This window comes from Podarcis erhardii (genome assembly GCF_964252035.2).
Source record: "Podarcis erhardii genome assembly, chromosome: 5".
In the NCBI taxonomy this organism is placed as follows: Eukaryota; Metazoa; Chordata; class Lepidosauria; order Squamata; family Lacertidae; genus Podarcis; species Podarcis erhardii.
The window spans coordinates 46,214,233-46,229,232 of NC_138509.1; the positions used below are offsets into that span (position 1 = coordinate 46,214,233).

The window sequence follows — 15,000 nt, forward strand, 5'->3', positions numbered from 1 at the left end:
CTCAGGTTTCCTGGAAAGAGCGTCCGCCCTCACGTTCTCGGATCCGGGCACGTAACGAATATCAAAGTGGAATTTGGAGAACTCCTGGGCCCATCGTACTTGTCTCTGGTTCAGCACTCGGGCTGTTCTCCAATATTCCAGATTTTTGTGGTCAGTTCGGACTTGAACCTTGTGCTGCGCCCCAATCAGCAAGTGCCGCCATTTCCGGAAGGCTTCATGAATGGCGAGCAGTTCTCGGTCGTATACTGTGTAGTTCCTCTCGGACTTGTTCAACTTCCGCGAGAAGAATGCACACGGTCTCCATTCAGACGTATCTTTTCCCGGCTGGAGAAGAACGGCCCCCACCGCTCGGTCTGACGCGTCAGTCTCCACTCTCATTGGTTGTTGTAGATCCACATGCAACAGTTGCTCTTCCGACGCAAACGCCTGCTTTAAGCGTTCGAACGCCCGCTGCGCTTCTTCCGTCCAAACAAATTTCTTTTTGCTACTAAGACAATCCGTGATAGGCGCTGTCAAATGGGCAAAGTTCTTGATGAACTTCCTATAGAAGTTTCCGAAGCCCAGGAACCTTTGCACGTCCTTCTTGGTCTTCGGTGTTTTCCATTCCAGTACCGCTTGAACCTTGCTGGGATCCATGGCCAACCCCTTGTCAGACAACCGGTACCCCAGGAATTCCACCTCCCTGGTATGAAACTGACACTTCTCCAGTTTCACCCACAGCCGATTTTCTCGCAACTTGCTCAGTACCTCTCTTACATCTCGCACATGCTGCTCCTCATTCGCTGAGTACACCAGGACGTCATCTAAGAACGCTACGCAGTTCTTGTAGAGCAGTGGCCCCAGGACGTGATTCATGAATGATTGAAAGCAGGCGGAGCCCGCTTGTAATCCGAAAGGCATAACTAAATACTCAAAAGCCCCCAAGGGGGTGAACATAGTGGTCTTCCACTCATCCCCCTTTCTCACACGTATCAAATTATATGCCCCCCTAAGGTCCAGCTTGGTAAAAATTTTCCCTTTTCTCACCTGTGTCAGAATGTCATCAATTCTAGGCATAGGGAAAGTCACTGGTTCTGACACTGCATTTAGGCTTCTGAAGTCACATACAAGCCTCGGTTTGCCCGTGTGTTTTTTGTCCACAAAGAACACTGGGCTGCCCCCCACCGCTCGTGACTCTCTGATGAAACCTCGCTTGAGATTCTTGTCAATGAACTCCCTTAACTCCTGCATTTCACTATCTGACATTGCATACAGCTTGCCCACTGGCAATTGTGCTCCTGGGAGTAAGTTAATTTGACAGTCAAAGGGTCTGTGCGGGGGCAGTCTATCTGCTTCCTTTTCGCTAAAGACGTCAATCAAGTCAGCATATTGTGGTGGCACCTTGCCCTTGCCCATCACTTCCACCCCTGCTAGAGTGGCCCTGGCCCCTGCCTGAACCTCTCCCTCTTTGCAGTGTTCTAGGCAATGTGCTGATCCAAAGGAAACCACTCTCTGATGCCAGCCTACTAGAGGATCGTGTAGTGCTAGCCAGCTCATTCCCAAAATAATGGGAGCTCCTCCCAAAGTGGCTACGTTAAACGCTATCAGTTCTGTGTGTCTTGCCACCCTCATTACCATTGGAACAGTCTGCTGGCTCACTTCTCCTCCCAACAGTTCCCTCCCATCAATCGTGGTAACCTGCAAAGGCTTACTTAATGGGATAGTCTGTATCTGGTGTTCAGCTGCAAACTCCTTACTCATGAAATTACAGGAGCTGCCTGAATCCAATAGCGCTTTTATCTTTAGTGGGTGTCCATTGGACAGTTCCAGCAACACCTCTATCACAAGCGCTGGTCTTGGAGGTTCCGGCGTGGGCACATTCACTTCTCCTCTGCCTGACTGCGGTGCCCTGATGCTGGCAGCCAGGCGTTGGCTTTTACTTGCTCGCTGCTTGTTTCTCCTTCCTCCTTCCCCCCAACAGTTCCCGCCATTCCTTGCCATTCCTTCCTTTGCGGACAGACTCTGGCAAAGTGACCTGGCTGTTGGCAGAGATAACATCTCTTGGCGCCCTTCCCCTCCTTCTTCCGCCCTTCACTGGTGTTTGAAACTGCGCGCGCGCGCGCTGTTCCAATTTCCATCGGCTCTGCTGGCGGGAAAGGCTGCTCCGGAATCTCTGGAATGCGGAAATCCTTCCAACGTTCCCCTTTTCCTTCCCGCTTTTCCAAAGCCCTTGCCTCCTGGCGCGCTCCTATGGACAGCGCTGATTTAGTCAGATGATCCATAGACTCCGCCCTGGGCGCCCGGGAAAGTTCATCTTTCACTGCCGGAGAGAGCCCTTCTTCAAACAGCATTTGAATAGGTTCACTCGCAAGGTCCCACCCCAGTCTATGAATCAGCATGCTGAACTCAGTCCAGTACTCACGTACAGATCGGCTCCCCTGTTTACACGCCATTAACTGCCTCCGCACCACCCCTTGCTCAATCTCACTGGAAAACATCAAGTCCATGGCGCGAAAAAACTTCATAGTGTCCTTTAAGATTTCATTATTGGCTGCCATCAGGGGCCGCACCCAGTCCCTCGCCCCTCCCTCTAGATGGCCGATCACGTACGCCACTCTAGAGTTCTCATCAGGGAAGTCATCAAACAGTAGGTTAAGAGCATATTGCATCTCTGTCCTAAAGGCTTGATAGTTCCTGGGATCCCCCCCAAATTTCTGCACCAATCCAGGCACCTTTCTGGCAAGTGGGGTGGGTTTCCCTTTATCCGCATCTTGAGCCCTCCTCTCCTCGAGCCTCGCCGTTTGCAGCGCGAGCTGGACCTCCAACGCCCTGTACCTGTCTTCCAGGCTTGGACCTCCTCCAGCCCCAGCTCCTGCACCTCCGGTTCCAGCTGGTTCGCTCATGATGCCCTCTGCTTGCACAAGCTGCTTTCAGAGACTGTCAGATTGCTGTGATGGGATAATGAGCTGCTTGTGCGTAAAGCTTGATCCCTCTGGGGTTTGGTTGGTCATCCCAACCTAGGCACTAACGGAGCTCCCCAAAGCATGACTCCGTTAGTCGCTGGTAGAATCTGACAGTGGGCGTCTACGGAACCTACGCCAACATAAAAGCTGTTTGACAGACATGCGCTTTCGTGACTCTCTGCGTGACAGTTTCCGGCGCAGGGTGGGAGTTCCTAACGGGGGTCTTGTTACCTCTTCGCTGTCGTCACTGGAAGTATCCCAGAGCCTCCCCTCCGCTGTGACTCCTGCACTCCCCCTGCTGGTTCCTTCTGCTGCAGATTCTCTCCTATTCTCATGGAACTTATCCACCACCTCTCTCTCCGATGGCAGTTCCCTGACACTTAGTATATGCATTTTCATAAACATTTCTTCATTGATTTTTTTTTTAGAAAAGTGCACATTTTGAAGGAAAGCTGTGTTTTAGTTTGCATATCGTTTCAGAAAGCCCATATTAGGTAGGTTCACCATAAAATATGAACTGAATTGAGTTTATTCCCCATTGTACCCCTAAAGCCAATATTCCCAATGGTGTGCTAAAAGTAGCACTTGTATATACATCTGCATTTGTATCTACACTAATCTGGAAATTAGACTTCTCTGAGCATAGTAAAAGGTAAAGGTAAAGGACCCCTGGACGGTTAAGTCCAGTCAAAGGCGACTATGGGGTTGCAGCGCTCATCTCGCTTTCAGGCTGAGGGAGCTGGTGTTTGTCCACAGGCAGCTTTCCAGGTCATGCAACCAGCATGACTAAACCGCTTCTGGCACAATGGAACACAGTGACAGAAACCAGAGTGCATGGAAATGCCATTTACCTTTGATCATAGTAAACATGCATAGAATAATATTGCCAGCCATTATATCCATGTGTTCCTCTTCATAAGAAATATCCTGCACTTGTTTGCTTTCAATTCCTAATTCTACCTTTCCTTGTTGGATTTCCTAAGTATATTCCCAACTTATTAATATTTCAGAAACAGGCAGGATTTTGACAAATCCAGAATGACCCCCACAATGCCAAAATTGAAAGCATCTTATGCGTTTTGATGGAGCCATAAATACCCATGTCATCTTTATGTGTTCCCTTGCAACAAGCTCTTCCCATCATTCACTAGCAGTTTGTAAGGTCTTACAGAGAGGGAGAACAAGAAAAAGAAAAGAGAAAGAATGTTGATAATTTAAGACATATTACCTGATGCACTAAGACATCTTCTATGCAACAGTAACAACAAAGTAAAGAGCACCAAGGAATCCATTTTCGCCAAATTGGTTTCTAGGTTGATTTGACATGCACCAGAATATATAGAAATAAGATCTGAAAGGGGGTGTGCCGTGCAATTTGATATATTTACTTTATCTCTTGTTAGAGGAAGTAGTTTAGGTGGTTTTATGCTGGTAAGGGATTGCTTACAGTAATGGTACACTTTGTTGTTCTAAGTTTTTAAAAATTAGTTTCCTGGTCCAGAGATGCAGAATGCTTTGTTCAATTCTGATAACAAAAATATAATAATCACTTGGATCAAATGCAATGCAAATATTGGCAAGAATGTATTGCTTTCATGAAACCTTGCTGTGGTCCCTTATTGGTGTTGGCATGTGACACGAAAAATGCCTTTGATAGACTCTGATGGGAGTTATTGTACAGCACAGTGCAACTACATCTACTATTACAATACCTATGGTTCATACATTATTATGTAGAATTCCATATCCTTTGGTTCATTGGTATTGGTTAGTGGAGAGTTTAATTTGCTGTTAAACACACTCTAATTACTGTTGCTATATGCATGAAAGGACTTGCCCAGGCAGGCACATTATGTAACCCATTTTGTTGTTGTTGTTGTTTAGTCATTTAGTCGTGTACGACTCTTCGTGACCCCATGGACCAGAGCACGCTAGGCACTCCTGTTTTCGCACTCAGGGCTGATTTCCTTCAGAATGGAGAGGTTGGATCTTCTTGCAGTCCATGGGACTCTCAAGAGTCTCCTCCAGCACCATAATTCAAAAGCATCAATTCTTCGGCGATCAGCCTTCTTTATGGTCCAGCTCTCACTACTGGGAAAACCATAGCTTTAACTATACGGACCTTTGTTGGCAAGGTGATGTCTCTGCTTTTTAAGATGCTGTCTAGGTTTGCCATCGCCTTTCTCCCAAGGAGCAGGTGTCTTTTAATTTCGTGACTGCTGTCACCATCTGTAGTGATCATGGAGCCCAAGAAAGTAAAATCTCTCACTGCCTCTGTTTCTTCCCCTTCTATTTGCCAGGAAGTGATGGGCCCAGTGGCCATGATCTTCGTTTTTTTGATGTTGAGCTTCAGACCATATTTTGCGCTCTCCTCTTTCACCCTCATTAAAAGGTTCTCTAATTCCCCCTCACTTTCTGCCATCAAGGTTGTGTCATCTGCATATCTGAGGTTGTTGATATTTCTTCCAGCAATCTTAATTCTGGCTTGGGATTCATCCAGCCCAGCCTTTCGCATGATGAATTCTGCATATAAGTTAAATAAGCAGGGAGACCATATACAGCCTTGTCATACTCCTTTCCCAATTTTGAACCAATCAGTTGTTCCATATCCAGTTCTAACTGTAGCTTCTTGTCCCACATAGAGATTTCTCAGGAGACAGATGAGGTAGGAGCAAAATAATAACACTGTACAACAGTGGTTAGATAAATTTGGGGCAAATCTTTATTGACAACAGCAGGCAGAGTAAGGGTTGGTATGGCATTTGGTCCCAAGATCACTTCAACATTCCACAAGACCCATGTTGATGGAATGGATCCACCAGGTTTCAACCACCCCAAACCTGTTCCATGGGAGTCAGCCAGTGTTAAACCTTGCCATGGTGCAAGCCAAGCAAAGACTCCAGGGTGCAGATTCCTGCTAAGCAAATACCTCAACACTGAACTTGGGAGCACTTTGGTTAATCCTCCCCTCAGGCCCCCTACGCCCCCCCCCATACTATGTTGATCTTACCCAATGCCATTTCCGCCTTCATGCAAACAACGTTCTTTGCCTAACAAAGAAAGTATGCTTAACATACTGTCACTGAAGGAAGAATTAGGAAAACCGCCAGTCAAGTGCCAATCAGGTTGAGAAGGGAAAAAATACTTTCCAGCCCTGTCAACCAGTGACCCATAATTGCTCAGTGAATGATAACCCGAGGGTGGGTGGGTGGGAAGTTCTCAAGGCAAAATGGCCCTGAGCTCCAGGAGACGCAGCCTTATACAGGCTTTCCCCTCCCCTTTGCAAGAGCTCATGGGACAGCTTTTCCCCCCATGAGCCCACCACACAAACAATATACTGGGCAAAACCTTGCCCAGTATTTTGCTACAATCTATGGAACACAGCGCCCCGTCTTGTGCTTACTGGGGACAGAACAAAGCATAAAAGGCACACAGAGAATCTGGATAATTACATAAGAAAAAATAAGGAAAACTCAGAGGGATATATATAAAGTAAAGTGGAATGAGTAGAATTACTATATAATTCAGTTCCCAAAGCAAACAAAAAGTCTTGTGGCAGCTTCAAGACTAATATATTATCATCAGGTACATGAAGTGTTAGTCCAAATTGCAGGTACAGTGGTACCTTGGTTTACGAACTTAATCCGTTCCGGAAGTCCGTTCTTAAACCAAAGCATTCTTAAACCAAGATGTGCTTTCCCATAGCAACAGGGCACTCAATTTACAAATGGAACACACTCAAAAGGAAGCGAAACATGTTCTTAAACCAAGGCAAAGTTCACAAATCAAAACGCCTACTTCCTAGTTTGCAGCGTTCTTAATCCAAGTTGTTCATAAACTAAGCTGTTCTTAAACCAAGGTACTACTGCATATGTACACATGGTTGGGGACTTCTAAACAGTGCAGCAGAAGATCCTGAAAATACAGTGAAATTGGGTAACACTTCAGAATGAATGGAATCAACGACAGTGGTACCTCGGGTTACATACGCTTCAGGTTACATACGCTTCAGGTTACAGACTCCACTAACCCAGAAATAGTGCTTCAGGTTAAGAACTTTGCTTCAGGGTGAGAACAGAAATCGTGCTCCAGTGGCACGGCGGCAGCAGGAGGCCCCATTAGCTAAAGAGGTGCTTCAGGTTAAGAAGAGTTTCAGGTTAAGAATGGACCTCCGGAACGAATTAAGTTCTTAACCCGAGGTACCACTGTAATAATAAAAAAATGGTCAAGACTATTCTATGAGTTGACCACTTGCCATTAATGAATATAAAGGGTTGTATCCAATTCAGCCCTAAGACAGGGTTCCATCAACATAAGGATTGCTGTTAGCACAATTAGCCCCTTTCTTCTTCCCCCATGTGTTCCCGAAATCTATTCTAGGGGTTCCTCCAATCCTCTGGAACATATTTGGGGAAGGTTCAGGGAAAATCCCATTGCACTCACGCTGACAGGATGAGTTCGTAGAATACCACCCTATAGGTACTGAAGAAAACAAGGTGTGTGGAAGAGAAAGGATGCTTAGGTTTGCTTCTGTCATTGTCAAAGTTGCTTCAGGCCGCAGATTATATCAGTTCCCGAAACTTGAAAGGAATTTAAAATGGATTGATTGACATTTTCATGTTGAAAACGATCACACTGAAATTATTTGTTCCCACCAGAATTATGTGTAACAAAATTTTGTGTTGCATTTAGAAGCATAAAGCTATGCTATGAAATTTGAACTTCTGTTACCAGGAAGAAAAGTCAAAAGAATGTACTGGAGTATTTTCTTGTGTTTGCGTTGTGAACTTTGCTTGTCAAAATTATGTTAATAGTAAAGACATATCCGAGTTGCTTTGACAGCTATTAAACTGGGGACAATAACAATATTTGGAAATTGTCTTCAGTGTGCTTACAGAGTTCAAATTCATGCCAACAAAGTGCCTCAATTGTTGTTTTACAAATTTGAACGCTGAACCCATTTATCTAGGGCAGGAAAGGACTCAGTACTAAGTGATGCAGAGCTATTAATGCGAATCTAAAGCAGTGTCTGGCTTTGGGTTTATAAACATCTGATCTAAAAACTTCATTTGCTTCTGCACTTCCAAAAATGACAGCTCCAGAATGACAGAGGAAAAGACAGACAAAAAGATGATTGGATAATCTCTCTAAACCATAATAGTTAAGAATGAAGTATATCTAGCCAGATGTACTATATTTCTGATCACAAGTGGCTGGTGATGGACAACAGAGGCTGGCTACCTCCATTCAGCTTCCAAGAGCTTGTAAATGGCTAGTGTTGGAGCTCTGGTGTGGTCAAAGGAAACAACAATAACAACAACAACTTGTATTCTTATTCTGATCATGTAATCATATTCAATGTTATGCCACAAATTGGATCCTCCTATTCGAGGGTCTGTGTTGCACGCAGGCACTGATGGAGGAAGAGGAGTGCGGGGGGAGCGCACCGCCCTCGGCAGCACAATCCCATTAGGGAGCCATCGCAGCTGCCTCCCCCGCCGGTGCTGGGCACCCTGCCCCCAGGACACGTGCCAGCCCCGCCCCCACCTGCTCTCTGCCCCCCAGTGCAGGAGCATGAAGCTCTGCCACTGTGTGCAGGCCCAGGGCACCTCCTTTACACCCATGAAGAGGGGGATGATCCCGAGCCCGCACTGGCCCCACAATCGCACCACTGGCCTGTTGGCCAATTAGAGAGTGGTGGCATGATTGTGGGGGCCTTTAAAAGGCAGTGGCGTGTTGTCAGGGCTTCATCTGGCTTCGTGCTGCCAAACAGTGCACCAGTGCTTCTTCGTGGGGCTCGTGTGGCGGTTAGGCATTGGCTTATTATGATGTGGGGGAGTGGAGGGGAGGCCATCACCTGCCCCTCCAGGTACAAGGGTATTCCGTTAGAGGAGTCCGTGGGTCTGGATCTTGTCCAAACTCCGCTTGAGGGGCTAGGGCCATGCCAGGACCCAACAGGAACCCCGGGGTGAGCTTCAGTTGGTCGCCATCGACAGACCTCCCAAGACCTTTTCAGACTTCCTGAAAGGTGGGCAGGAGTCAGTTATAGTTATTGCCAATGCCTAAGCCAATACCACTTACATTTCTGTAATCAATAAAGTCATGGCCTAAATTTTGCCTATTAACCTTTCAACTAAAATTCTGTGTCAATGTGTTTTTATTATTCCTGAGGGGTGCACCTGGGCTGGGCCTTGTTGCGCAGTTAGGTTGTGAGTATCAACATGTGCACTACAACGCATCCTATGATGCCATGTAGCAGTGAACAATGTGTGCATGCATGAAAATGTCATGTGCTTGAAAAGTGCATTGGATGTATTTTAATTTGGGTGCAGATCCACCCTGAAAGTATGGTTATGCAAACTATCAGGAAATTATGGGCCAGATGACTTTTCTGTAGTAATGACACCTACCTCGAAGAGCATCAATTCATGTTTTCTACTGGTATGGAATTAGCTGGAGGAAGTATGGCTTCTGTGTGGTTTGGAGCTGAGTAAGACAAACATAGCACAAGGGAGGAGACTGGAGCAATGCATTGAGAACAGGCACCTGTTTAGTGGTGGTGGGGAAGTGGACCCCAAGACCATATAACACCAGTCCTGAAAGACCTACATTGGCTCCCAGTATGTTTCTGAGCACAATTCAAAGTGTTGGTGCTGACCTTTAAAGCCCTAAACGGCCTTGGTCCAGTATACCTGAAGAAGCGTCTCCACCCACATCGTTCTGCCCGGACACTGAGGTCCAGCTCCGAGGGCCTTCTGGCGGTTCCCTCACTGTGAGAAGTGAAGCTACAAGGAACCAGGCAGAGGGCCTTCTTGGTAGTGGCGCCCACCCTGTGGAATGCCCTCCCATCAGATGTCAAAGAAATAAATAACTAGGTGACTTTTAGAAGACATCTGTTTAGGGAAGTTTGTAATGTTTGAAGTTTTAACCTTTTTTATATTCTGTTGGGAGCTTTACTATTAATAATAATAATTTTCTATTTTTTCAAGCCTTCAGTTCAGTTTACTACATTTCTACACCAGTTTGCAATTTTTAAAACAACAAATTCACCAACATTTTAGTGCAAATTGCTCCTACTGTACACATTTGTGGATGAAATTTTGCCTGATATAGACATTTTCCCAAGGCCATTTCCCCACTTCACCCTAGTGTGCACATTACTGGACTGGAGAACTGCACTGCAAAATTCAAATGTGAACCAAACGTCTCTGTTGTCCCTAGGCACTTCATGCCAATCATGTATTTCCTTTGAACCATACAGATCAATTTATGTTTGCTTGTGAGGCAATGAAGAAAAATGCACACTGGCAACTTGCAAGGATTTTATTGGAAAGTAGTTGGAAGCAAAATAAATTTCATAACATTTGGCATAAATTTTCATTAAAGACTCTGACAAATCCTTCATGAAATATAGTCACTATTCACATCTGACATATAAAGTTTCCAACTGTAATGTTTATGCATAGAAAGGTTATTATCATAACTGGTATACATAGGGTCTGGGACTTTGATTTAAATGATATAACCATAGACAATAGAAGGGGAGGGAATTAAAAGGAGAATGAGATCCTTTCCGCAATGACATTAAGTAAAAGCAGCTGGGTATAACTAATGTTCTTGATCAGTATGAATATTAAATCCCAATATTTGGACTTAACTGAGTTCTTGCTTGTGCTAAAATGTAAATGAGTCTGTCTGTAGGTCTGTTGGATTACAAACCACTTTCTTAGAAGAAACATTACTTTTAGAAATACATGCTAGAAACAGAGCTTTTTTGTGTGCTTAATTTTTACATTGGTGATGCATTGGAATCAGTTGGTTTCAGTTTGCTGCTTATAAGAAAGCCAGATGGAGACCGTGGCTGCCAGAAGTACAGTAGTAACAGTAAGTAGGATCCCATCTTTATCCTTTTCTAGACTTGCACTCTAAGCCACTTCTGTAAATGAGAAACATAGTTTAGAACAACTTGTTAATCCATTTATTCATCAGATTTCTGATCTGCCTTCACCAAATGATCCCAGTAAAACATTCTATACAATTATCAACATATATGTCTGTTATTTTTGTAAGAGGTGTCCTTCAAACACCTAGTTTAAGGACAACTTTGCCCCTGCATGTTCATCATGGGATGACAACAACTGCTTTGAAGGCAAGAAGGTACCAGGTTCAGTTTCTGCTTTCTCCCAGTAGGGCCAGAGAAGAGCTCTATCTAAAACCCTGAAATGTGACTGCCTGTCGCTCTAAGGAACTCTGAGCTAGACTGACCAAGGGACTTTAAATATGACAACTTCCTACATCCTTAAGATAAAATGATCTTGCTCAGGTGTGATTCACTTCTCTCAGAGGAAACTATGGAGTTCTCATTGTACCTATTATCTCAGACATAATTTTTCTCCAAACAATACATTTCAACTACTAATCTGCAAGTCTTCAGTTGATGAAGGTGCATGTAACTTATCTGAATGTTTAAGAGCTATAGTTTGCATATTCCCGTTTACTTCAATTGAACTGAATGTAGACCCCATTATTTAAGGGACAATATAACACAGGGAAGGGATGCGGGTGGCGCTGTGGGTAAAACCTCAGCGCCTAGGACTTGCTGATCGTTGGGTCGGCGGTTCGAATCCCCGCTGCGGGGTGCGCTCCCGTCGTTCGGTCCCAGCGCCTGCCAACCTAGCAGTTCGAAAGCACCCCCGGGTGCAAGTAGATAAATAGGGACCGCTTACTAGCGGGAAGGTAAACGGCGTTTCCGTGTACTGAGCTGGCTCGCCAGATGCAGCTTTGTCACGCTGGCCACGTGACCCGGAAGTGTCTGTGGACATCGCTGGCCCCCGGCCTCTTAAGTGAGATGGGTGCACAAACCCTAGAGTCAGACACGACTGGCCCGTACGGGCAGGGGTACCTTTACCTTTACCTTATAACACAGGGAGACATATTTCCCACCCCCATTGTGTTTTTGTATCTGAGGTAATAGTTAAAATGAGATCTTGGACCACATACAAACATTAATCTAAGGATGCAGAAGATCAATAAAGTCCAGAGTTGTATAGACCAGTATGTTATAGCTTCTTCCCAAGTATTTAGACTTCCACTTTCATCCCTCTTAAAGATCTAGGGCCTTCCCAGGTCACAACTTTCATGGACTCTACTCCTCATGCTTCTCTGCTGTTGATGCCTGGCTGAATTGTGTCCTTGAACTGCAACAATACATATTGATTGCCTGGAAGTGCAAGGTATGGGGATCCCAGTGCTGGGCAGGCACACAATAGCAAGAGTGTCAAATTGCCTCTGCTGCACTGCACAGTGTGACAGCTCCAAGGTCCTTGCACCTTGTCACACCCCTTCTCCCCCCGGTAAGTGCCAGCAGCATGCTAGATTTGGAACCTGGAGAGCAGCGATGCCCAACCTACGTTGTCACATGGGCCACTACTGTCTGTGCGTCTGTATAGAAACATCTGACTTTTGTGGGTCTGTAATGTAACATACTACATAAATATAAGAGTCAAATTCTTCACTCTGTCCACTTCTGCATCTGACTCTCTAGTCACTCCTGGCATAGAACTCCAAGAAAGTTGTCCATTAGGGAACGTGACCTTAACAGGGGAACGTGACCTTAACAGGGGAAGCCAGGTAGAATGAGGTTTCATTGTGGGATGTTACTATGTTTTTGCCAAGCTAAATTGGAATATTGGTTTAAATACAGTTTAGCAAAATAGTAAAAAATTGTATTCTTTGGGCTACTTTAGAATATATTTTGAGAATCACCACTGTAACAAGAAAAGGAATCATAAGTAAAAGTTACCCTGCTTTTTGTCTTCCTTAGCTTCTTTTTGAAGCTTGATTGGTCCTACAACCACATCAACCTTCTCCTGAAGTCCATCTGCATTCCTCTTCTTTCTAGTTAAGCATCCTTGGTAGCATCGGGATGAGTAATCATATGCCTTACACACTACTAGTTTGCACCGCAAATAAACTTCATTGTGATAGTTAAGAAACTTAAAGGAGCTGAACATGAAACGAACTTCGTTTCTCCTTGGATTTCCCAGATATCTGAAGGTAGAGTCTCGTGGACATCTGAAAATAAAAGAACCAGGTTTGTTTAGATAATGACTTTAGAGGAATCCTTTACTTAGAATACTAATAGGAGTCATTTCTGGAGTTCTGAAGCATGTTATCTCTGGAGATGAAGAACCATGTTGGGGAAGAATGGGAAGAAACTTCAATAAGTGGGAGGTGGATTTCAGAGAGCAAAATGGAAGACAAATTGAGTGTATATGAAAGCAGTCACTCAAGATGCTAGAACTCAGGACCATCCAATGAAGATGAATGTTGGGGGGAAATCAAGACAAGTGAAAGCGCTTCTTCACACAGCACAGCTGTTAGTTAAACTTTGGAAGCCACTCCCACAAGATGGTGAGGATGACCACCAACTTGGATGGGGATTAAACAAATTCATGGAGGTTTGGGTTATCAGTAACTATGAGCACTGATGGCTGTCCTTTGACCTCCACTGTTGAAGGCAGTTAAGTTTCTGAATGAGAGTTGGAGGGAATCTCACATGGAGAGAGTGCTGTGACAATCAGGCCCTGTGTGCAGTCTTCTCAAAGGCATCTGGTTGGCCACTGGAGAAAAATATACTAGACTAGATGGACCTTTGGTCTGTTCCAGCAGGGCTTATCATATATTCTTATGTTCTAAATGGGTAGAGGCAACTCCACAAGCCCAGTTGGAGAATGCAGTGGAAGTGGTACAGTGTTTGGAGGACTACAGTGGGATTATGGCTGTCAGTCAGAACAGATATTTGAATGTTCTAAATGGATATAGTTTAATTTTCTTTCATAGAATTAGGAAGTTAGTCTCAACCAAAAAAGACATCTGGCAGGGACATCATGTGTATGCAACAAAAACAAAAACACTTTGCTTAGTCCAGTTCAAAGTATACTTTTGCCTTGCTTTTGTATGAGAAAATTTGGATGATGACACAAAATAGCAGCAAACATCCATCTTTATTATTATAATACTTAAGAAGTATTATGTCAGAATTAAAATGTGTGCTAATGTTCAAGTTTGAGAGAATAGCAACTCCTCTTGTCCATAACAAAAATAAACATTTAAGTGCATTCCTTTGAGTGCCTACTCAAAAATCCATTTGAGCTCAGTATGGTTTACTCTACATAATGTGAATAAGAGTGCATGTTTAGCCTTAAACCTGCTGCTTTATAAGCCAAAAGGCAAGTGTTTCTTCTAAGTTTGAATCTAAACATTTTTATCTAAAACATACTCACCCACTCCTCCATAAGTCATAGGTCAGAGTTGTGAAGTCACCAGAGTTTGGAGATGCTTCACACGTATCTAGAAATAGTACTAAGTTTGGATCAGAACTGTGGAGAGTAGCTTGGAGGTAGAGTGCTTGATTGAGTGACACAAAGTATGGAGAAGAGCGAACTTGATAGTTGAAAGACCACGAATCAAAGAAGGCAAGTGTCACATTGTAACTGCCATGTCCTAGTTCAGTAATGTCAGTGGAATTACGAGCAACAAACATTGTCTCTACAATAGCAGTCTTGTTCATTTCACACATGACGTGAAACTGAAAGTTACTATTTCTTGTAATGATATAACCAGAAGCTGATGTCTTGATTATGTTGGAATAGATGATGGTGTCATTATTTGCCTGCTAAAGGACAGGGGGAAACGAGATATGTCAACAGTACGCATAAATCAGTAACCACCATATATAAAACACCCTCTGTACTTAATCACTTTAAAATGTCCTGACATTCCAGACATACAATTATGAAAGTCACCTTGTATGTTCAGAAATTTTATTTTAATTTTTTTTGAAAAGGTAGGAGAAAAATAAGAAATGTAAGATACTTTAAGAAGCTGAGACTAGAAACACATATGTAGAAACAAGCAAAAATATTACAACATTTCTTCTTTTCTTTTTTCTAAAGGTAATTAATGTTGAGATGACACCTGACTTTCAATGTGTTGGATTTCTTTAAGAGTTTTTGAATTCTTTTTTCTTTCTTTTAAACTATGAGTTTTGTGCTCA

At 44.0% G+C, this 15,000-nt stretch overlaps 1 protein-coding gene across 1 annotated transcript in view; it reads right to left on the bottom strand.

Moving 5' to 3' along the window:
* The window catches only part of DMBT1 (deleted in malignant brain tumors 1), a 101,118-nt gene that overhangs the window by 66,702 nt on the left and 19,416 nt on the right, over nucleotides 1-15,000 (bottom strand). Inside the window, exons 27-28 of the mRNA XM_081863595.1 lie at nucleotides 14,228-14,619; nucleotides 12,745-13,016 (exon numbers count right to left, since the gene is read on the bottom strand). Coding sequence (XP_081719721.1) covers nucleotides 12,745-13,016; nucleotides 14,228-14,619 — 664 coding nt within the window. The remainder of the gene's footprint in view (nucleotides 1-12,744; nucleotides 13,017-14,227; nucleotides 14,620-15,000) is intronic.